Here is a 25,075-nt window from a genome sequence, read left to right on the forward strand (position 1 = left end):
ATTGGGAAATAGAAGGTAGCAAATATGGTCATAAAAGACCAGGAAATGAATAAAAGGTCTTGAATAATGAAATCACATATTTAGTTCTTACACACAGCAAGGAGTTATGAATATTTTTGAACTGGCCAGTTAGTGACAGACATCATTCAGCCTATAGATAGAGATTGAACTCCTACTATTTGCAAGAAGGTGTTGAAAGGATAATAGGATATTTTGGAAACATTAATCTGGTGGTAATGTTCAGGATGGAGAAGTCGGAGGGTGGGGCACATGGAAGAGAAAGTAGAGCTGGGAGAATAATTAGATCTTGAAAAAAATTACATAAGGTTTAGAATATGTGTGTTTAGACTTCAGTGGTGGCCTAAGAACAGGATGGATACAAAAGACTTTTCAGTGGTAGAGTTGTCGATGTTGAAGAAGAAAGAAGAATTGAAGCAGATAGCAAAATATTATGTCCAGGTCACCAAAAGGTATGCCCCCATGAGGAGTCTTAGTGAGTCTATCTATGGACCTGTGATTTAGATGACTTGACCAAATGCTGGCCAGTGAAGAGGGAAGAAGTTGTGAATGAAAGATTCAACATTAAAAATATCTACTTCTCTAAAAGATTCAGCAACCTTTGGGACTGTCTCATTTTTTTTCCCTTTAAGTTGCCTTCATGAAGATATTATTGAAAGATCTTCCCCAAGCCAGAAACTGTCTCCTAGTTTTGAAGATATCTAGGGGGCTGATCTAGTATTGGTTTGTTTTGAAGAGTGTTCACAAAGGCAACATAAATGTAGACATCTTTGTTGTGGTTGTTTTGTTTTGAATTCTGGTGGCTCTCCCATAATTTTCATGAGAAAAGTTCATTCCGGTGTGTCCAGTCTATCATTTTTGAAATCCTCTTATTTTAGTATTCATTTAAAAACCTGTGTAAGTTGTAGCAAATGTTTTAGAATGAGCCAAGAACTGTAAAAAGTTGATCTGACCGAAGCAGTGTTGGGGTGGACAGAGAATTTGATAGTTATTCACCAAATGGGATCTATCCTGTGGTTGTAATAACTAACAAATAAAGGTGCCTTTCTAAGGAGAGCTTTTATCTCTCTTCTCTCAAATTAGACAGAAATTATTAGACAACAGGGAGTCATAATGAAAGTATGTCACCTAGTTGTCATTGGAATAATGTATCACTTGAGGTTTTTATTTCTACACTGTAATGGAGAATATACCCTAATTCTAATAAGCCCGGTTACAAAAGCTATACACAAAAGTAACTGTGATTGATATACTTAATTTTAAGAAGACTCTTTATTCATCGAAGGATTGCTGTACTTAAAGTTCTGGGTTTCTTTAGTGCATGTAAATTAGCCTCAATGCACAGAATGAATATTTTTCAAAACTGAGTCTGAAAACTTCAGGGAATGGAATCAACTGTGAGACAGTGAAGAAGGATAAAAAATTTAAAATACAGCATAATGAAAGATAGCCAAAAAAATTAAAAATGCTTATTTTCTTTGCGGAGGCAGGCAGGATAGGCAGAGAAGTCTCATGAGGAGGGGATTGCTAACCTGGTAGCAGTTTCCTCCTCGCCATGGCAGCTGCTCGATGACTCTCATACTCCACAAAGGCAAAGCCTCGGTTTTTGGTTTTATCTGCAGCGCTTGGGTAGACGATGACATCGACAACACCTTCAGTAACCTTTTTCATCTCCGATAGGATTTCTTCTCTCTTTTTGGTTTTTGGGATGCCCCCAACAAATAATCGGCAGTTGTCCACACTGGCACAAACCCCTAAGAGGCGCCCATTTCTGCAAAAAGAGCAGGGATTTTGATTGATGAGAATCCTTGTAGGATTCAGGTTGAAAATGTATGGCTCTGGGCCAAATGTTGCCTGAAGATGTGGGATGTTTGGGTTCATAGTGTTGAAACCGTTTTTGGAGAGTTGTGGCTTCTTTTGCAAGATTATTAGATGTGTCAACATGTGCTCTACATTTTCAAACAAAAAAGTTATCTGAAGCTGAGTAGCATCTGCTTTCTTTTTTTATTTTATTTTACTTTAAGTTCTAGGGTACATGTGCACAACATGCAGGTTTGTTACATATGTATACATGTGCCATGTTGGTGTGCTGCACCCATTAACTCGTCGTTTACATTAGGTATATCTTCTAATGCTATCCCTCCCCCCTCCCCCCACCCCACAACAGGCCCTGGTGTGTAATGTTCCCCTTCCTGTGTCCAAGTGTTCTCATTGTTCAATTCCCACCTATGAGTGAGAACATGCAGTGTTTGGTTTTTTGTCCTTGCGATAGTTTGCTGAGAATGATGGTTTCCAGTTTCATCCATGTCCCTACAAAGGACATGAACTCATCCTTTTTCATGGCTGCATAGCATCTGCTTTCTTTAGGCTAGATGTGGATTCAAGAGTTGTCAATCCTCACCGCTCCCTGAAGCATCCCCAATACTGAGGCCCCTACACCTAACCCAGGTTACTGAAGTCACCTGCCTGGCCCTGCAGTCGCTTGAGTTTGCAACACCTGACATTCCTTTTCTTTTGTAGCCAAAGAGAAAAGCTGTTCTGATGTGATCTCTGTTAAAAACAGTCTTTTATACTTGAACACATTTTCACATATGACCTTATCTGGCCCACACAAAAAGACTGTGAGATCGTCAGAGTAGAAGTTATTTCCATTTACAGATGAACTTGAAACTCCAAGAAATAAAAAGACTTGCTTAAAATGTTATAGATTTTAAGGATGAAACCTAGCTGTGGGATCTCAGTTCCTGTTTCTTCCACTGTGCAGAGTTGCTTCTTAGCAAGTTGAGGTATGTACACCTTCACTGGCAGAGTACACATTGATTAAACTATTCTGGAGAACATTTGGCAAAATGTATCAAAAGTCTTAAGTGTGCACAACTTTTGACCAAATAAAGTATCTTCTGGGAATATGTCCCTGGAAAATAAAAATGAGCCCTAGAATTTATGTTTAAGGATATTTATTACTGCTCTTTAAAATCCCCCCCTCCCAAATTGGAAATGAGCAAAATACCTCACGGTAAAGAACTGGTTTAATGTCTCTCAACTGAGATGTTACTGGCTTTGGATTGGACATTTTCTCATTGCATACTGTAGTACATTTATCTTCTCTAGTTCTTGCATACTACATGGCAATAGTGACCAATCTGATCATTCAAAAGTGCCTCCCCACCTTTCTAAATGCCCCCTTGGGTGGACAGTACTGCTCCTGATTGAGAATCACTGGTAAACAACAGACAGGCATTCATACCATTGCATGCTCTGCAGTCGTTAAAAAGAGTAACGTAGAAGAATATATATTGGTTTAAAAAAACAGTTCACAATTGGCTGCTAGGCTTTAAAAGGCTATAAAATAAGTATATGTGAAGGCCATTTTGATTAAAAATGTTTAGAAAAATCTGGAAAGATAATAAAATATCAACATAGTGGTTATTTTGGGGCAATGGAGTTGCGGAGAAATGGTTTTAACTTTTATTACTTTATGCTTTTTGATGTTTTCCATGTGTTACATATTAGGCTACATGACTTTTGTAATAACACTAAGTTATTAAAAATGGGTGAAGTATGCTTAGCAGAAACGACCCATTTGCCATGAATAAAAGCTGTCAGCCAGGTGAGTGGGCGATTGGTCTGATATCCATGGAGCGAATGGCTCTTGGTTGTGTGGCAGTTTTTCTGACCAGGGTTAGGCCACTGTCCTAGCTGTCTCCTACGCTTTGCTGAAGAACCAAGGACCGTGTGTCAGATCTGTGACAGGTCCATCTCAGTCTAGTAAGAATTGTGCCAGGAGTGTGGTTCTCAAGGTGAGGGAAGGGTTGAAAAAATAATCTTCCAAGTTTTTTTTTTAACTTTACTTAAAAAAGAAAACATCAAAACCTTATTTTCCACAGTATTAATGTATTTAGAAATTATATTATTTTTGATAGTTAGGGGGCTGGTCATATATCAGTTACCAGCAGGGGGAGCCTACAATTCCATATTTTATTTTTAAACGGTTGTGGTTTGTCAGGCACCTTTCCCGGAATTATTTGGAGACAAAGAGCCATCTCCTTTCAAAAGCTGAGGCCACAACTTTAATGTCTCTAGAAGCCAGACATTTAGATGACGATCAGTGAATATCTTATGAAGTAGAAGCTGATATAATGATAGGTGGGTGAGAAATGGTGGATAAAAGCAAATTGAAGGTTTCTTCTCTGCAACAAAAGTTCTTTCCCTGGCAGGACTGACCCAAGGCAGAGTGGAAGTAGGTGAGGTTGTCTATGGGGTGTTTATTCTGGCTTGTCTTATTCCGTTTATTCTACCCCCTAATTTTTAAGGTAACACTCTGCCTTTACCTTGCTTCTGGCATCCAACCTGTGCTTTGACTGGAATTTTGGCCAGTAACTTTCTCTTCCTAATTTCTGTCATATTTTTCCTTTTCTTTTCCCTTCTCCTCCTCCATCATCACCACCATAACCTTCTGCAAAGATTCATAGAGCACCTAGTATGTGTCAGCACTGAGATGTATGTATATTATCTCATTTATTTTTCAAAACACCTCATGAGGCAGGTATATTTTTATCTCTATTTCACAGACAAAGACACTAAAATTCACAGAGGATACTGTTAATTATCAGTGGCCGTAGTGGATTGATTGTATTCATTATTCATATCCTATCTGTTGTCCAAAAGTATTTACAGGCCCTATTGGGTAACAATGTGTTAAGTAGATACAGCAAATCCACTTGATTCCCTACATAGCCAATTCCATATCTATCTCAACTCAAATACCGTTTTGGGAATAACCCTTACTGTTACGATGTTAAGGTTCCATGAAAGACCAAGGAATGGGGGAAACTTCCAATTCTGGAAATCATAAAACTGTAATGTAGCGTTTTGTAGCCCTTTCAAAGCACTTTAGTATATATTCTTTCATATGGTGAATGCTCAGAACATTTCTGTGTTTAGGTGCCAATGATAAAAGTGATGCTCAAAGAGGTTAAAGCATTCGTCCAAAGGAACCTGGGCTGGACCCCAGGTCTCCTGATTCCTACTGCAAACAATCCTCCACATACTACACAAACCTCTTTTGGGTCCATGGAGGCACCTGTGGGAGGGGAGCCTCCTTTATGTTTTCTCCAAGACTCTTTTCTAGAATCCAGCCTTGGAATTGAATGGTTAGACTACAAGTAGTTGCCGAATCCAACTGATCTTCCTGTGGCTAAGGCGTTGTTTTTTGTTTGTTTTTTGAGACAGAGTTTCGCTCTTCTTGCCCAGGCTGGAGAGCAGTGGTGTGATCTCGGCTCCCTGCAATCTCCACCCTGCCAGGTTCAAGCGATTCTCCTGCCTCCCGAGTAGCTGGGACTACAGGCATGCGCCACCACGCCCTGCTAATTTTGTATTTTTAGTAGAAATGAGGTTTCTCCATGTTGGTCAGGCTGGTCTCAAACTCCCAACCTCAGGTGATCCGCCCGCCTTGGCCTCCCAAAGTGCTAGGATTACAGGCGTGAGTCACTGTGCCCGGCCCAGGAATTTTTAATAAAATAAGCCAGTAGTTAATTGATTTACAGACTGTAAGAATAATGTATGACTTCTTTTGGTCCTATAGAAAGTGAGAGAAAAATAATTGTGGTAAATCTGCTCTTTCTGCATTCATCAAATTTAAGATCTACCCATTTTAAGGTGCAGTTCTCTTTCAGAAGGGGATTAGATGTAAAAAAAAAACTGCATCTAGAATTGATGAACTGTGCTAAAATACAATTTTTTTTTTATCATTTGTCAGCTTATTACTGTGTTCCAAACACTGGGTTAAGCACTGTAAAGTTGTTATAGTATCCCTGCAATAAACCTATGAAATAGATGGTATCCCCATTTTATAGATGAGGAAATTGAGGCTTAGAATGGTGAAGTTACTTGGTGGCACTCAAATGAAGCATGGCTGACTCCAAAACTATTGCTCTTTAACTGCTGCACTAATCTTCCTCTCACGTGGCTCAGGGCTTCCTTTAAGAAAGAATTTATGACGGTTCTCTCTCCAAGTGAAGGTTTTAGAAATCAGACAATTTCATGATGTCAGTTTTATTTCCAGTTTATCAAAACGGGCAATTGGTTGCACAAAGTCAATTACATGGGACTCTCCCCTAGTCCCATGGTCTTAATTGCTATCTATATTTAGCTGACCCCCAAATTTATATTCCAACTGTGACCTGTCTCCTGACTCCACCACAATGCAGACAGTCACCTTCTCAACACCTCCCCTGGGATGTTCAATGTGCATCTCAAATGTAAAGTGCCCTAAAAGGTCCTTCCTCTGCTATTCTTCCAGTCTTTTCCATTGCAATGGCACTAACAAGTTCACAGATACTCGGACCAAAATCCTAGGTTTCCTCCCTGAATTCTGAATTCTCTCTCAGTCTAAATCCAATCTCTAGCCAGATTTGTGTATATCCCAGATCTCACCCTTTCTTATCTTGTCCACCACGGACCCCCTCATCCAACTACCACCATCTCTTGTCCAGATCTAGACAACTGCAGCAGCCTTCTAACTGGTGTCCTCTTTCAAACCTCACCTGCTATAGTACATTCTCAACCAAACAGCAGAGGAATGTTTAAAAAACTATAAATGTAATCAAAACTCTTTCCTCCCTTCTATTGGAAGAAAATTCAAATTCATCACCACAGAGACTTCTGTACTTCATCTACACTTCCTCACAGAGTGCACAGCTTTCCAACTGTATTGCTTTCAGTCCTCCTCTCTTTACCCTCTCCGGCCACATGGGCTTGCTTTCTGCCCCTCAAACATATCACGCTTGTTTTCACTTTGGGAACTTTATACTTGATGTTCTCTCCTTTCCTGAAATAACCTTCCCCAGGTCTGACTGTCATGACTGGCTCTTTTCATTCAAGTCTCAGATTAAGTTTCACTTTGCCAGAGAGTATTTTCTTAAATACACCAAATTAGAGTAGCCACCTTCTCACACAACTTTATCCCATCCCTGGTTTGATTTTTTCATACTATTTTGAGTGATCTTATATATTTGCTCTGCAAGTAGGAAATTATACCTTGATATATTCCCAATATTTTGAACAGTGCCCAATATATATTTATGAAACAGGCAAATTATTAAGTTTTGTTTCTTTGAACACTCATAGAACTTAGTTTGGTATTCATATAGTATTGATATTAATAAATATTTAATCAAATTTATTTTTGCCAAGGAAAAATACTAATCTATTTCATTTCTGGCTTGGCTTTTTCTTTTGGCATACACCATATTAGATAAACTTGATAGAAAAACAGACACAGGTGCATTGTTTGTTTCACTTTTAATCTAGAAGAGGCGGAGCTTACCTAATTTCATAATTATTAAGTTGCTTGATTGCATTCTTGGCTTCCACTTTATTTGAAAATGTTACAAATGCATATCCTCTATTGTTGCCATTAAAATCCATCATCATTCTCATTTCATAAATTTTACCGATCTGCAAGTAATAGAAATAGAAAATTTATATTTATACATTTGTACTTCTGAATGTATGTGTGCATGTGCTGATAAACACACAAACACACACACACACAATGCTTTCTGAAGTTTGCCTCCTGCCAGTACTATTTGGCATTTGCATCCCATGTGGAATGGTTTGCATATTTTCATGTGGGTTCAGATCAGTTATCTGATTCATGAGAGAAGTTAAGTTAAATAAAATGTGTACAAGTGACATTTCAGCCTGAGTTAACAGAATGTGTTTTTGGTAGGGCAAATGACCTTTTATCACATAATTATCTGGAACATCTTAGAGACATGAAAACACATTTTATCATAAGTACAGTTTCTTACACCTGTAATTCCAGCATTTTGGGAGGCCAAGGCAGGTGGATTGCTTAACCCTGGGAATTTGAAACCAGTTTGGGCAAGATGGTGACACCCTGAGTCTACAAAAAATACAAAAATTAGCTGAGCGTGGTGGCACGTGCTTGTAGTCCCAGCTACTTGGAAGGCGGAGGTGGGAGAATTGCTTGAGCCCAGGCAATAGAGGCTGTAATGAGCCATAGTTGTGCCACTGCACTCCAGCCTGGAAAACAGAGCAAGACACTGTCTCAAAAAAAGTGCAATTTTTTGATGTATATGTCCATTTCCTCTAAATTGTCCTCTGAAATCTCCATAGTTTAATTTCCAGTTGGTCCTATTCTATCATTGATGTTTAAAATAAAATCCAAGAATGCTCATTCACCAAACTAACTTCTTAGCAGTCTTTTTCCTCAGCCATGACATCAAAATGAACACAGATATGTTTCAGGGGATGATCTGGGAGGCTTGTCATTTTCTCTGTCTGCTGGCTGAATGTAAATGCTAGCCTAAATACTACTAACTCAGGGCTAGGGACTCCAGAGCAGGAGAACACTCTATTCCCCTGGCTATAGTGACTCTACTTGCCCATGTAATACTCCCTTCTACTCCACAACTGTCCTGCAGCAATCTAGACTGAGCAATTTACTATCACTGGCTGCTTTAAGAAGGGTTGCCCAAATAAATGTGATGGCGCATGTCTGGAGAGAAGTGCCATTAAGCACATGCCATTTGTGGTTGGTCACTTCTCAGCTCAGCCTTACCCTAGCCCACCCTCACATATTCAGTAATGAACACCTATTTCTTCTGGGCTCATTAGGAAATAGTTTGGACATGTTACATCTCTATGTTTCAGGTGTTTCTTGATGCTCATTTTCAGATTCAGTATATAAGATTCTTACAGAATTAAGTCCTCATCATTTGTCCTCATGCCAAGAGGGATTGTATGTGTAAAATTAGGTGCAGTTCTGAATCTGAGGCTGTTAACACACACACACAAAATTGATTTTGGCATTCAGGCAGAGAGCTAAATTCTTATATTTACTAAATTTTTCAGGAATGTGCTTGTTGCTAAAAACTACTTGGTAAATTATTAAAAATAAAATTTAATTTTGTATTCTTCCTTTAACTGAAAAGCCATGTTCTTAATCTTCTTGATGCATTTAGGTAGACAAAAAATTCAGACCTGGAGATTTCATTCTGGATTATAGATACATGTTGAGCCTTGTCAAACATACACATTCTTTTAAAATGAAAATGTTGTACTTTATAAAACTGTATTAAAATTTCAAGTTGGAGCAATATCTAATTTTAGACAGGTTATTGTAGGGTTATTGTTGATGGATAGTTTGTAGTCAGATGGCATGACAGTGGAAAGATTGGGGAACAAGATATAGATTTGACAGTCATTAGAAATTGTAGCAATTCAAGCTGTCAGTAACAGGACAAGAGCTAGGTCAAGGCAGTGGTTATAAAGAGATAATCACTAGAAACTTTGTCTATAATTGAGGAATGGTAATTGGAATGGAAACAGCCACTGACCAAGAAGGCTGAGAATGAAAGCGAAGTGAAGAGAACAGTATTTTTCCCTTGAACGATAAGAAAAATTAAATGTTAAATTTGGACTCACTTTTTCACATAATGGTATAAGCTCATCCTCAAAAAGGTCTCGGGGAAGTTTTCCAATAAAAATTTCACAGCCCCTTTCAGGGGGTGCAGCATCCCAGCCAGGTGGAGGGCCACCATATTTTCTTTGTCCATTTTCCTGCAAATCCAGGGCAGGTGTGAAGGAGAGGAGAAAATGATCAAGACTTTAATTCAATTTCCTTGAGCATTTTTCAAAATAATTTCACATTAATGAATGTATTTATCATTGACAAGTAATAATAGTGGACTGGTTAAAGGAGAAAAATTAAAGCTTTTTATGTGGATTATAATACCATACTCTGTGCTTCAGCAGCTTGCTTGAGATAAACATTGTGAAAACTTGTAAACTGCTAGGCAAATATTTTTTTTTCTTTTTTAATTTCATTGAGTAAGAACACTTAAGAGATCTATCTTCTTACCACATTAAAGAGTAAATAGATCAGGGTAATTAGTATATGCATCATCTCAAACATTTATCATTTCTTTGTGTTGGGAACACAAGGAATAGCCTTCTTCTAGCTATTTACAACTACATATTAATAATATATTATTGTTAACCGTAGTCATCCTGCAGTGCTATAGAACAATAGAACTTACTCTGACTGAGGCAGAAGGATCCCTTGAGCCCAAGAGTTCACTACTAACTTCTACAACTAATATTTTAAGAAGTTTCATGCTATAAAATGATACAAGTTGTGGAAAAAACACAGTGACATGTAAAGTAAAAAGAAAAATTCTCCAATGTATCACTGTACCATCCTTAGAAGTAGTTACTGTCAAAAATTTCATAGGCCTTTTCAAATATTTTTCTATGTATATTTTTAAAAGACATATGTTAGTTGTTTAAATACACTGCTTTGTATGACTGTTGTTTAAAATTGAAGTAAAGCAGCTTGTCGTGTCCCTGTTAAATCTTCATATACACCAACTTGAGTCTTTCTCAATTATATTTTGTAAGTGTTAGCACAAAGGCTCTTTGGATCACAGTATTTAATTCATATCTGTGGTGTCTGTGGGTCATGATCACACATTATTTCTAATAATTCATACCACGTTTTTTAAAAATAATAATTTAAAAAGATATCATATGAGTCTTCTACTTTGCCTGGATTACTTTTTTTGTTTCAAACAACTGAGTATTTTAAAAATCTAATTGAATATTTAAATTTTTGCCTAGAGAGTTCCTGTACTTTTTTCTTACCCTAATATTCTTGTCCATTAGTAAAACTTTGATATCACTGAGAAATCTGAGAAATTGAAATACTTATGCTTATACAAAAAAACGCCAAAACCTTGGTAATTTAGTGGTTTATATCTCAACCAAGAATTACCTTAAAAATTGTGCAATTGACATTTTCAGAGACATTAATGAGTTTTATTTATTTACTTCTTTTCAAACAAATACCTATATAGCATTTACTATATGTCAGATACTGCTCTGTCATTACTTAATGTCATGGGTTAAGGACTGTTATTATCCCATTTACATAAGGTATCAAAGCCCAGATAAATTAATTTGCCAAGGTCACATGGTTGGGAAGTGGAGAAGCCAGAATTTGAACCCAGGCAGTCAGGCATCAAAGTTCATCAGCTTAATTTTTGCATTTTGCTCCTTTGATACGTGGAAGCCACTTATAACAGATATATACATTAAAATATTCCTTATTGGTCTGTCATGGTGGCTTATGCCTGTAATCCCAGCACTTTGGGAGGCTGAGGTGGGTGGATGGCTTGAGTCTAGGAGTTCGAGACCAGCCTGGCCAACATGGTGAAACCCCATCTCTACTAAAAATACAAAAATTAGCTGGACATGGTGGCACATGCCTGTAATTCCAGCTACTTGGGAGTCTGAGGCATGAGAATCACTTGAACCCAGGAAGCAGAGGTTGCAGTGAACTGAGATGTTGTCACTGCACTCCCACCTGGGTGATAGAGCAAGACTCTGTCTCAAAAAGAAAAAAAAAACTCCTTATTTATGAAAAAATGTATCATGCCTTTAAATAGCAAATTCTCTACTGCAATTTAAAATCCTTTCAATTTCCGATCATTTTATTACATAAAATATTTGGAAGAACATATCTCATATTTCTAACCCCAAAATCCAAAATTCAAAACTTTTCAGTGCCAACATGATGCCACAAGTAGAAAATTCCACACCTGACCTCATGTGATGGGTACACGAAATCATTAAAAGCATTGTATAAAATTACCTTCAAGCTATGTGTATAAGGTATATATGAATTATAAATGTATTCTGTGTTTATACTTTGGGTCCCAACTCCAAGATATCTTTATAATGTATATGCAGAAATTCTAAAATTAAAAACGTCTGAAATCCAAAATACTTCTGGTCCTAAGCATTTTGGATAAAAGATACTCAACCTGAATTGCCAAATTACCATCCTTCTCCCTGGGCAAACTCTTTCCATTTTGGTGATAATGATGCTTCTGAGCCCATTTTTATGTATCTTTGATATCTATAACATTCAACAGATTATAAGTTTACTATACATTGGGTGGTATTTTTACCCTTCAAGTTGAGGAAACCAAACTTTAATCCCATAATAGTAAAATGGTAATTCCAGAAATTCTGCTTTGAAAAGCTTTGATAGTTTGAAAATAAATAGGCAACCAGCAGATTGACCTTTTTAAATATATCTTCAACTTTCTTGATTGCTATAATTGCTAAAAATGCCATCCAACTATTTATGCATATGATGCATATAGGAAGATTTACCTGCTTACAATCTGAAATAACTGGGCAAGAAAGCATATTAATTGTCTTTCTTTGTTTTTTATAAACACTTGAAAAAAAAATCCAAAGAATATTTTTTGAGACTGTAAAGAGTCTGGCCAGTTCAGGGATGCCCTGTAGTTCACTCAGTAGGGGAGATTTGCTCTGTGAGCCACCCACTGGTCTTGGAATGTACCAGTAATGGAAGTTCAGATCAACTTAAGACAGGCAATGGGCATTAGTCATGGGGTTAGAATAGCTGTCCATTACTCAGAAAGGACAGTTGGGCTCTGGGTTGCTAATATGTCAGGTACTATTTTCATAGTTGAGGAGTTTAAAATAGATAAAGCCCAGTTATAACTGCTCTTTTCTCTCCTAGCTGATGTCTTCCTCAAGGGAAGCATTCTCCCCAGCAGCACAAATGTATTAATAGTTCAGACTAAAAGAATATAGATTTTTGTTTTTCATGAGAGAATGTTTATTAAACTCTGGAAACTTTTATTTTTCCAAAGACTTACAAACCGTTGTATCTCTAGAGTCATATACAAATAGGTGGAAAGTCTTCACCTATGTAAATTAACAATTGAGGACACAATTCTAACTATAAATCCAGTGGCTTTAATTTACATATTGGATGCTGAGCCTACCCAGTTACTCAGTTTATATGTCAAGAGTACTTGGAAATTTCCTCCTATCACAGATATTTCAAGTCCTTCATGATGAAGCCATTGAGTCTTCAAGAGATTTTGTCTACCATCTTCTTGACCTTGGATAAAAGCCACAAAACCTTCCTCAATAAATCATTCTAAGCAGTAAGTCTTAGCATGAAGATTGAATGAACTGAGTTAATTTTGGCCACTGAGCGTTTGAACTTGTTATATACCTGGGGAATCTGGGCAAAAATTGCCTTCTCCTATAGAACTTAAAAATGACAGATACTTGATTTTTCTAGCCTTCCTTGCAGCTGGGGCCATCATGGTTATTGGAAAATCATGGTTTCCTTTACTAAACCATGGACAATCATGGTTTCCCTTACTAAAATTGAGTTCTGATGCAAAAGTCACAAATGGTGCAAACTTTAATGTTGAGCATTCTGTGATGGCAGATAACATTTCCTTATCATGACAAATATGTGATGTGGTTTTGGGTTTTGTTCTTAAAAGCTTACCCTTGAATTGGATTCTCCACATCTAAAGTTTCTGTGAACCAGTACCCTTTTAATAAACTCTTTTATACTTAGCCAGTCAGAGTTAGCTTCTGTTACTTGCACATGATAGTAATGACAGCAAAAACAACAACAATCTCCAATTGAATTAGGTATTTTTCTGAGTGTTTTACATTTATTTAATCTTCTCAACAAATCTATGAGGATGCTACTACTATTACTTTCATTTTATAGGCAAGGAATCCAAGGCATAAAATATGTCCAAATTCATACAAGCAGTAAACAGCCGAGAAAAAATATGAAGATGCTTGTAGTTCCATTATCTTTCCTTCATTTTTACATTAACACAATATACTAACTTTATAGATGAGGAAACTAAGTCCAGAGATACATAACTTGTCTAATATCACACTGGTTTAATTTATTGTAGAAAAGACTAGAATAAAGGTCCTATCATTCTCAATTTGGTGAACTTTATGGCATATATAGTACTCAAAAATTGTGATGATTATTCTTCTCAGGCTTATCAGCCTCATAAATCCTCATGTTGTGTGTTACATTTATTTTCCTGCTCAATTTCACCAATCATGGACACCAGATGGTTATTGTTTCCCATAAATGAGCCCATTCATAACCGGAAGGACATTAATTAATGAACCCTCATTCAGCCTGTTTTTTCCTGAGTAGTAATTTCAGTTTCTTTAATGGCTCTTTGGAAAGTTCATATTTCAAGTTTGTAATCGTCTTTGTGGTTCTCTTTGATTCTTTGTTTCTTTTTCTCCCCTCTCTCTAAGAGGGAAGAAACTGTGTATTTTTCATAACTAAACTTGTTTCAGATGTTTTCCTGTACATTTTCCAATTGACCAGGTTAGTATTTATTCCTGCTCCTGTTCCCTTGGGTCCTAGCCAAATCTACCCTTGCTTAGTAGCATTTCAAGACTTTACCAGCTTGCCAGTCACCAGGACCATACCCAGAACAGTGGTTCTGTGACCAGACTCCTGTACATGGTTCTTAAAGTTGACAACAAGGCATGGAGGACATCTCTCTTGACTGTGTCACTTGTGTTTCATGAGTCTATACTGTATTTTCCTAGTTGTTGATTTGTGAAATTGAATAAAAGTATTTATTAGACATTATTTCTATTGTATTCCACCTATATACTAGATCCTTCATTATGTGATAGATAGTTTAAGGAAAGTCTATGGGGCCATAAAATGTACCAACAGGATCCTCTTCAATGTGATTTTACCTTTGGTCTCTTCTAAAGTTTTTGTTGCCTGAGGACAACACACAGTGCTGCAGGGAATATTCATTTCTAAATTGTATATAAAATAATTATCTATTTTGTATAGTTTGTTCACCTTCACATCTTGTTAAAATCAATGACTTCATGTTGGTAAAATCTGTTTTTAGACTGGAATTTAGAAAGCAGAATTTATTTGGCTTAATATACTGTAGAAGTTGGCATTATTTCTATTAGCTATTTTTCTATAATTTTTACAAGATGTATGCAACATGAATGCCAGATATAATGTTCCTAAAGTAGGAAGAATAATAAAAATTGTGGTATAAAGACTAAATGAGTTGTTGAAATTTTGTGGAAATGTAGATTAGAAACAAAGACAGGAAAAGCTACGATATGAACATTATCAAATATTAATTTAGCTTTATCATCATATAGCCTAGTGTTTCTCAAAATATGTGAGGATGATATTAGATGGTTTATAGGTCAGTATTTCTTATTTTAATAATTATGCATTTATTTTAATGTACATTAGAAAAAGTATAATTAGCACACAAAACCTGTGGGTTTCTTACATATGTGAGAAAAAGTTTACTTTTAACATAAACGACTAAAAATAGTGAGTTGATTTAATGAATTCTTTTTTTTTTTTTTTTTTTGAGACGGAGTCTCGCTCTGTCGCCTAGGCTGGAGTGCAGTGGCGTAATCTCAGCTCACTGCAAGCTCCGCCTCCTGGGTTCACGCTATTCTCCTGCCTCTGCCTCCCCAGTAGCTGAGACTACAGGCGCCTGCCACCATGCCTGGCTAATTTTTTGTACTTTTTAGTAGAGACGGAGTTTCACCGTGTTAGCCAGGAGATTTAATGAATTCTAAATAAATAATATTGGTGGCATGTATCTATGGCAAAAATCATGAAGAAAGATGCAAATGGCTCTTGGCTCTTGACTTTCATTTATTGGTTTCACTTTTTACAAAGCCCTGACATTTTATCTTTAAAAAATGTATGATATGGTTCTTCTAAGGAAACAACTATTAGTAAATTATGAGTCACCTTCCTGTTTCACTTTGGAAGGTTGACTATTGAAAGTCTATTTCCAAGGAAATTAATCCCAATTTCACTTGAAGTTGTTAACTATCTTATGGAAGCAGAAGCAATTTATGTTTTCAAGTTGATGCATTTAATAATATCTTTTAATAATTTCCCTTTATGTTTAAGGATTATTCAGTATCAACGTTTGAAGCATTCAAAAGCAAATAGGCTTTTTTAAATGATGTGTTTTGCAAAGCTTTTTATAATGTAAGATTTTGGTCATTCATAAGAATATTGAATTTGAAAATAGACAAAATTAGAAAACAGAAAACGTTTTGTCAGTGTTTTTCAAAATTACAAAACAGAAAACTTTTTCGAGTGTTTTTCAAAATTAGAAAACAAAAAGCATTTGTGTGTGTGTGTGTTTCTGTAAAAGAGAACGAGTAAAATGCCAACTCACTTCTAAGACCCTCTGCTTACCTTTTCCAGCAAAGTTTGCAAAATGATGGACTGCAAAGCATTATTTCCTTTTTTTGAGGCCAGGAATTGCTGTGCTCATGCTCGCTTCTGGCTCTGGGCATGTGCCCAGACACACTGCTTCCATCTATAGGAACCTCTAAATTCCTTTCAAGAAGTAATTAGGTGACAGCTTCAGTCATTCCTTAATCCGTTTGGAGCTTTTATCCTTAAAGAATGTGTAATTTATTCAATAGGCCCATCTAACTTTTTTGTTTACTTACAATTTGCCTTTTTGAATTAACTATTATTATTGCCGCTAGATCTGATTAAGTTATGCAAAACTTCCCATGTGCAGATAAAGACATAATAAAGAACATTTGGTTTGGGTAATTGCTCTTCTATCTTTTCCTAGTTCAACATATGCCAAACATAATCCCATCCAATGCACCGGGTTTGAGGCATGTAAGGAATTTTGTATAATCATTCTTCTCCTTACAACACTCTTGTGAATTTTAATTTCTGACAAGCTGAGGGACTTGGCAAGGCACTAAATCTATTCTGACTTTAATTATTTCATCTATGAAGGAGTAGGAGGGTTGACTAGGTGATTGCAGTAGTCCTGTAGGGGTGTGAGGGTGCTTGTGAAAGGAAGGCTGACTTTGATATCATGTTTAATGGAGGAAAATGTTCATAGGATGTTTTGTGAGTTAGTCAATTGGAGCCTTAAGAGGATATTGTAATTTTAAGAATCAGTGTATCTTCAATTCCATGTCCAATTGACATCTATTCTGTTAATTACCTAATGACTTTATGCATTGATTCACTTTGTTACTTAAATAAACTTATACCAAAAAGAAAATATATTGTTCTTATAAGTGGAATATCAGTATCGTTTCCCATAAATGGACGGTGATTATAAAAACAATTGCAAACAAGTGAAATCATGGTCAACTTCTACATAGACATTGTCATCTACTAAAAGCTCTGCACTCTAGTTCTGCTCTCGGGACTTAAAAAGGTTAGCAGGGCCTGAAGAGGTGTTTAAATCATACCTCCAACAACTAACTTTCCTCACCTGGAAGCCTGAGAGAGAACTGAAAGTGGAATAATTCTCTCTATATGGGATTGGATGTTATTTAATGATGTGGACAATGTGCCATTTAACATCATCTTGGTTCCCTGCTCAGCACTTCTTTAACAATGTTATAAAGGATCACAGCTGCTGAAATCCTATACAAATTCATGATTGCAAGGAATTGTGATCTCAATAATTTCTTCTTTGCCTAGCTTGTTTGAAAGCTGTCTTTTGCATCTCATAATGCTAAGCTTTCAGGTTCTGAAGATGAAGAGTCACTTAATTTTAGTTGCCAATCAGTACTAACAAATGAATAGCACTTTTTTTAAAAGTGTGAATTTGTCAGCATGCACAGTCCAAAGTCCACAAGACCTGCTCATGCTTCTGCATATTTGGGTCATGAGGTCACACCAATTTTTAAGCTGATAAAATAGAAAAACTCTGTGCTTCTAGCTTAAGGGAAAGCACTACCTTGTGTAGTTTATGAAGATTTTGAATCTTATATCAAACACTTCATATATAGTCAACACCCTATGAGGCTATTCGAGGAGAAATTCATTGCTATTTGGAAATAATAGCTTCTGGAACATATCTGTGTTCCTTGGGATGATAAAGTTCCCACAAATGTTGGGCACACATCCCCTCCACAAAGAGATTCACAGAACTGCTCCTTCATTTGGAGTCTTTCACACCACGCTATGGCATCTCTGGCTAGTAGAAGTAAGACTGCTTCTGAGCTTTAAAATAAAGTTGGCCTGTGGGTGGCTGGGGTGATAAGCTTAGGGAAGCATGAGCCTGTGATGATCTACTGGTCCCATCCTGTTCTAATGCTTATTGCTACCTATTTAAGGAATTGGTATCCATGCACTTGGTGAATGACCTAAGTCCTTGGATAGCAGGGATGTGAGCAGGTGGTGAAAACAGGCAATAGAGGAAAAAGTAGGACCCAGGAGCTATATTTTGCCATGAAGTCAAATTCCTATTTCTGTCCCTAGGATTTCTGTGCAGTGGTTGAAAAAGAATGTCAATGCCACAGTGTTTTTCCATCTGCTCCTCTCGGAGCCAGTCTAGATGAAGCCAATTAGTAAACCTGAGACCCTCAGGTTATTTTTATTGTATTATTTATAGGAAAAAATGCCATTTGAGGAACATTCAATTAAAATTACCTAAGTACATTATCTCAAACCGGAAAGATGGAGAGTTAGCTTAATTTGGGGCACTCTTAGAAGAGGAACGGTATTCTAATTAGACTTGATCTAGCGCCATTCTTTGTACCTGATGGCTTGTATTTGCTGAAGAACTGAACAAATTAGAATCAAAACATGTGATTCCATTGAAATTCCATACAAGAGAGTATGCATATAAAGGAAAGTGTGAGGGGTGGGAATTGAATACTGTATTTTGTTCCTAGTTTGAGGAGATTGTTCCCAGGACACCAGGTCCGTGGCTGATTAATAGAGGAAGGGAAAGATGAAATCCACCTACTTATCTGCTGTAATCTCACTAGATCTTTGAAATTAGGACACATTAATGTCTTCACTACCCAAAAGTGTTCTGCATTTTATAAATATTTTGTTTAAGGAGTACTGCCTGTGTGCTCCATCTCCCAGGGATACTTGGCTCCTTGCAGAGTTTGTTTGCTCTCATCTGGTAAGTCTTAGCTTCGATGTAATTTTTCCTAAAGAAGGTCACCTGGCTTTGACTTTTACACAGCCTGGTTTATCACATTCTTGACACTTACCATGATCTGTAATTACTTTGCTTGTTTCTTTATCTGTTAATTTTCTATCTTTTCTATGAGACTAATCTTCATAAAGGTAGAAACGTGTCTCTCTTTGTGGTGGAATCAACAAATGAATTAATACATGAACGAGTGAGGGCCCAGTGCTTGAGTTGGTGTGAATGGGCAGCACAAGAAGGGATGCACCTACTTCTTTTAAGGAAGATTAAATACTAAATTAAAGAATTTTCTTTAAAACCTAGATTCGCTTCTAATATAGAGCAGTAGGCTAAGGAATCGAGTTGGAGTCAGCAATTTTTTTTTTTTTGTAAAAGGCCAAATATTTGATATTTTAGGCTTTTTTAAAAAAAATGCTTAAAATGTAAAAAAAAAAAATCATAGCTTGCAATTACTACATAAACAAGCTGTAGCCACATTTGATTCATGGGGCATAGTTTGTTGACCCCTGATTTATAATTGTGTAATTCTGGGGCTTATTTTCTAACTGCAGAACAAAAGGATTGGACTATATCAATATTAAACAAATTTCATGTATATGTAGAATTAGAAAGAATAGTCTAGTGAACCTAGGGACCTATCAACCAAATTTAATAATAAAGTTTTTTCCATGATTTTTTTCTTTTCTTTTTTTTAACTCCTGACTGACCCTTAGAAATCTTTTCTACCTTATGAGATTTTTTCCTTGTGATAAAAACGATCTGCATTTATTATAGAAAATTTAGAAAATGAAGAAGAGCATCAGGCAAGAAAAATTTAGAGATTATACTTTGTTATTTTACAATATTCTTTACTGTATGTGAATAATTTCTTAAAATATTCTTCACAAATTTATATGTAGCCTTCAGATTTTTAACTAAATGTTAAAATTGAATACTTCTCCATGTCTTTGAAAATTCTTTGAAATCATAATTCTATATTACTGTATAATTTGAAAATATAAGAATGATCATAGTTTACCTGACCATTAATATTACATTGGATATTTAGGATATGTTTAAATTTAAATTTCTAAAAAATTATACATTTCACTGTGATGAACATCATTATGTCTGAATATTTGTCCTCATTCCTCAGGTCAAAGAGCATTGTCAATTTTAAGGCTCTATATAGAAAATGCTGATCTTTTTGGTACCCACAGCTGTATTGCTCATTTGAGGCTGCCTTATGTTGTTGTAAATTTTGGATATATTCTTTTTCATTTCACCCACTTTATATGAACTTTAGGTCAGGCACTGCATTTTTTTACTCTATAATCCCAAGACCCAGCACTAATACATTTTTCTCAATAATAGGGACTAAGGAAGCAAAACAGAAGAACAAAACAAAACAAAAAATATTGATGTTTATTTAGGATGATCATTGGTTTACGAAAGCAAGGGGACTATCATACCTCAGAAAAATTGATTGTGCTGTAATGATTTTTAGAAAACAGACTACCAATAGGATAACTAGATAAACAAAGCTAATACACACCACATTTTAAATTTTATATATATTAGGTATAATGAGTCTATTTTTTAAAAATTCAGACTACTTGAGGGTGATTTTTATTAAATATATATTTAGGTTTAGTTGCAGTAGAATTAAACTTGATGTCAACAGACACCACGTTGGGTGGAAGTGTATATTTTTCTGAATATGCTCACATATGAGAATGTATTTTTCTAGTTCTAAGGAGAAAATTTCAGGTGAGAGGAGCATCACATATCACAGTTTATGACCCACATCATTAATGCATTATTGAGGAAAGACTCATCATAATGTCATTTTTTTTGTCTTTAGCTATCAAAGAAGTATATGCTAGCTTTCGAAATCAGGAAGTACAGTTAAGAATAAAAAAGTAGAAAAAAGAATCCCCACACATAATTCCATTACACAGAGACAAAGACTGTTCACATGTTAATACTGCAGCACACTTCCTTACAAAATATTTTTATAAGGCATAATACAATTATGAAGCTTAAAGTTTAACTTAGTAACATTATACAATTTTCAACAAGAGTATGTATTAAATACATACTATATGTGGGGTACTGCATTATATCTCTTTTTTCTCTACAGTACTTTGATAAAAACTTCAGCCATCAATATCCAAAGATGTTTGATTATTTTAAAAAGATCACAAAGCATATTTCCAAACCCTTAGAAGCAGGCATTATTGCATCAGTTGCTACATAAAAGCCTGGGTCACGTTATTAAGTAACTCACAAAATTCTATTTTTGATAGCTGTATTTGTCTTGCTAGTGATAAGAGAGCACAAATTCATCACCCTCTGTTTTTTGAATTCTTGTTCTGTAAATATTCAACATTCAATATCAGAGACTGCAAAGATACAGCAAAAGTAAATCCTTCAAACCCTAATCTATAAAATTCTAAACTATCATTTTATGGGTATGCTGCTTGGATTGTATTAGGATGTTTCTTTATCTTAATTTTTGTACAAAAACTTTTTTAAAAAGTAAACTTGATGTTCTTAATGTTGCCTTTCTTTCTTTCTTTTTGGATAATCATATTGATCTTTTGTATAATCCAGAGTAGGAATGCTGAAGTATTAGTAAGACTAAAGGATTTTCCCTAAGGTACAAAGAGTTTGAAGTTGTGTTTCTACATATTTAGGCTACCCTTTCGACCAAATAGTCCAGTGTGCTAACCAGTGACTAGATTCAGAAGATACTAGAATCACAAAAATCATGGACAAATAGTTGGGTATTGCGTAGCTGATCTTCCAGGAGATTATGGCCTGGAGATGTTAAGGGACTTTTTAAAGATCATACAACTCATATGTCATAGGGACTAGATTAGATTACAGGCCTTCTGATTTAAAGTCTTGGATAATTTTCCACACTCTGTAGCCAAAATCAGGAGGGATTCTTTAATTCATTCAAAATGATTGAGTTATATAGGTATTTACATTTTGATTAGAGGCCTTAGGTATAGATAACTAGCTTTTGGAACATTAAGCTTCTACATTATTGAAGCACTTCTGATTCAACAGTCACGCTGCTAGTCAATATTACTTAAAGTGAATCATGTTACAAAGTTTAGGTTCCAAAAAAATGTTTGTCACATGCTCTAGGATGCTGATCTCTAAAATTGCAATCTTAAACGTCACATTATAACAACTCTCAGTTTTCTGAGTCTAACCAAAAATTTTGGCCAATAACAACAGAATCTTAATCTCACAAGTTATCTAAACTGTCTGTGCCTTGTTTTCTTCATCAGGAAATTGGGGATAAACATAGTAGCTATCACACAGTGTATAGTAAGGACTAGATGAGTTAATATACACAAAGCAGTTAGAATATTTTTTGTTATTATTATTATTACAATTAACTTGTGGTCTAGGTCCTTATTATAAGCATTTTCTGAATATCATTTAATAGATAAGATCAAAGTAAAATAAAGATTGGCCATATATTTTAGGAGTATTTTATATGTTAACATTTTCAATTATACATATCATTATTTTCTCTATCAGATAAATGTCCTTAAATCATAACATTTGACCTTACAATGGAGCAAAATTTTTAAATGGAGTAAGATTATCTCCATTGTTATTTGGGTCTCTTTTCAAAAAAATTATTTGCAAGGTTTCTTCATAGCTTTAACAATAATGTGTTACAATTGTCCTTCAGATTTTTTTATATGATTACTGTTAGTTACTGAATACTATTTCATCTGTGACAGGATTTTAAGATGGAATTGGACTTTTAAAATTGGTGCATAATAATTGTACACATTTAAGGAGTCCATGTATGATATTTTAATACACGCATACAATATGTAATGATCAAATCAGGGTAATTAGGATATCCCTCACCTCAAACATTTATTTGTGTTGGGAACATTTCAAATCTTCTCTTCTAGCTATTTTGAAATATGTAATAAATTATCATTAACTCTAGCCTCTGATTTAGGTATGAAACCAAGTGACTAGAGCACCAAGCAGGATGAGAAGGTAGCAGGAAACTATTTTTCCATTGTTAACTGTCACCCAACACCCTAAGCTTAGAAAAGAGATTGGAGAGTTCGAGAGAAGTTTTTGGAATTTGCACAGAGATATTTGGAGATGACTGCTGTTGTGTTGTGACTCTTAGTTCCCCCTAAGTGGGAGGAATTGGGAGGCGCCTGTCATTTTGCCTAAAGCAGGAGAAACCACTTAGACAGCTTGATGTGTATTCCCTGCCTTTGTGTTTGGGGAACACACTAAGCTGGTGGATCTAACTCACTCCTGAAATCTCTCACTGTGAACAATGGGTTGGCCTGCAGCTTTGTTGTTGGCAAGGAGAAGTGGTTGCTTTGTGTCACCTCAACTTCCAGATTTTGTTGGGTCAGGGAATGTGTGTTTCCGGGGATCAGAGTTTGGCCACGTGTAGAAATTAATGATTATCTTCCATCCTCTCCATGAGGGCTGCTTCAAATACCAAAGAGAACCCAGCAGGAGGCTGGGTGTCTGAAGATCGTAAAAAGAATCTCACAAGCTTCGATACCTGTCAGGCCTGAGAGCCCAATGAAGGTAGCTCAGTAAAAACTTTCCTTTACCATTTTCTTTGCTTTTATTTCTCCCTTCTGCTTCAATCAGGAGTCAGAAATTGTAGTTACCAAACTGGTGTTGAAAGAGGAAAACATAGTGCAGAAAAACAGAAAAGAAATTATCCTCCACCCTGACATACTTGAGAAAGGGAAATAACTGCAACTTTGAATGATTTTATGTCTTTACTATTATTCCAAACAATCTAGTTTGGAATAACATCAATATGAAAAAAATATCAATTTTTTTAGATGAAGGATTTTTATTACCTGAACGTTACCAGAAAAGTTATGAGACTTTACCTGAATTTCATGTGGGGGAAAAGGAAGAACCAGTATCCAGAATTGAATGAAATGTAATTGATAATTTATATTGTTTTAGGATTATTTTTCATAAATTCTGCTTGTTGGGTATAATAATTATACATTCATAATTTAATAATTTTCTTGTATTTATACATTTAAGTTTGTGATATGCATTACAGCTAATGTCACCCTTGACAGATTTATACATATTTCTATCTTATATTATGGGTCATTAGAAATACAGTTCCAGAAAAGGAACACTCATATATAAATATTAACAGATTGCTGTTTGAAAGGGTTGAAATGCTTTCTATTTCTACTGTCTTTGCACAAATGTTTCTAATATCAAGAAGTTCAAAATTTTAAAAAGATTCAAAAACATTCTTGATTGTATAACATCTATGGAAGTGTTGATTGCAAAAAGAAAGAAAACCCTCTTTTCAAAAGTTTAATGAGTCTAAAATAATTTGACTTTTAAGTATTAAAAAAACTAATATGTCAGTATCTCCATGGACTTAGGTGAAACTTCAAAAAGTCAACTATGAAATAATAGAAACTTTTTGAAATCTTAAAAAAGACTAACACTCTTCATTAGGATGAAGAAAATAACTATTATTATGTCTAACAAAGCATGCCATGACTTATAAAATTAATTTAAAAATAAATGTATATTTTGCAACTGACAAAGGAACATCTAATGGAAGGACACTCTTGCATATTTTATTGCTAATCACACATGACATTTGAATTCATACTAGTTTGAATTCAAGATTTGGTTAAGTTGGGAAAGTATGTGAGTGAAAGAAAATAGCTGAGAAATTAAAATACTTTGTCCTACTGTAAAAACAGCAACATTTTTTTCTTTAAATAAGATAATATATGTATCTAACACTACATTTTTAAAAATGCAGCATAAGTTCTCTAAAAGAAGATATCATAAAGATAATAATAATATACAGATAATTTCTAAAAGGCAGTGTCTATAAATAGACAGTTTTAAGATTGTGGTGTTTTCTTTTTTCCTTTTACAAAATGCTAAGCATGGAGACAAGTTAGTATTACATATCCTAGACTGGATGAGCAAGTGTTCTGAGAGAACAAACTGCAGCAGCTAGACACAAAACGTTCATTCCTTGGATCCCACATCTAGAAGTCTTACGTGTGCAGTGATCTCTCTGGAAACTAAGCCTGGTTCCTGCTGTAGTTTATTTTCTGCTGATTCCTGAAACACCAATGTGGTTCTACTTCATAGCCTTGGGTGGCAAATTCTAGCTGCCTTTTTGGGATAGTCTCTATAACTGT

General features: G+C 35.5%; 1 protein-coding gene across 4 annotated transcripts in view; it reads right to left on the reverse strand.

The window, feature by feature from the left end:
- A1CF (APOBEC1 complementation factor) overlaps positions 1 to 25,075 on the reverse strand; it is an 87,435-nt gene that overhangs the window by 35,195 nt on the left and 27,165 nt on the right. For all 4 annotated transcript variants that reach the window (XM_024346380.3, XM_009458471.5, XM_009458469.5 and 1 more), the window contains 3 exons: positions 9,472 to 9,606; positions 7,346 to 7,476; positions 1,551 to 1,789 (listed from right to left, as the gene is read on the reverse strand). In XM_024346380.3, coding sequence (XP_024202148.3) covers positions 1,551 to 1,789; positions 7,346 to 7,458 — 352 coding nt within the window. In that variant the 5' untranslated portion in view covers positions 7,459 to 7,476; positions 9,472 to 9,606. The remainder of the gene's footprint in view (positions 1 to 1,550; positions 1,790 to 7,345; positions 7,477 to 9,471; positions 9,607 to 25,075) is intronic.

The sequence above is a fragment of the Pan troglodytes genome, chromosome 8 (assembly GCF_028858775.2).
Source record: "Pan troglodytes isolate AG18354 chromosome 8, NHGRI_mPanTro3-v2.0_pri, whole genome shotgun sequence".
Lineage (NCBI taxonomy): Eukaryota > Metazoa > Chordata > Mammalia > Primates > Hominidae > Pan > Pan troglodytes.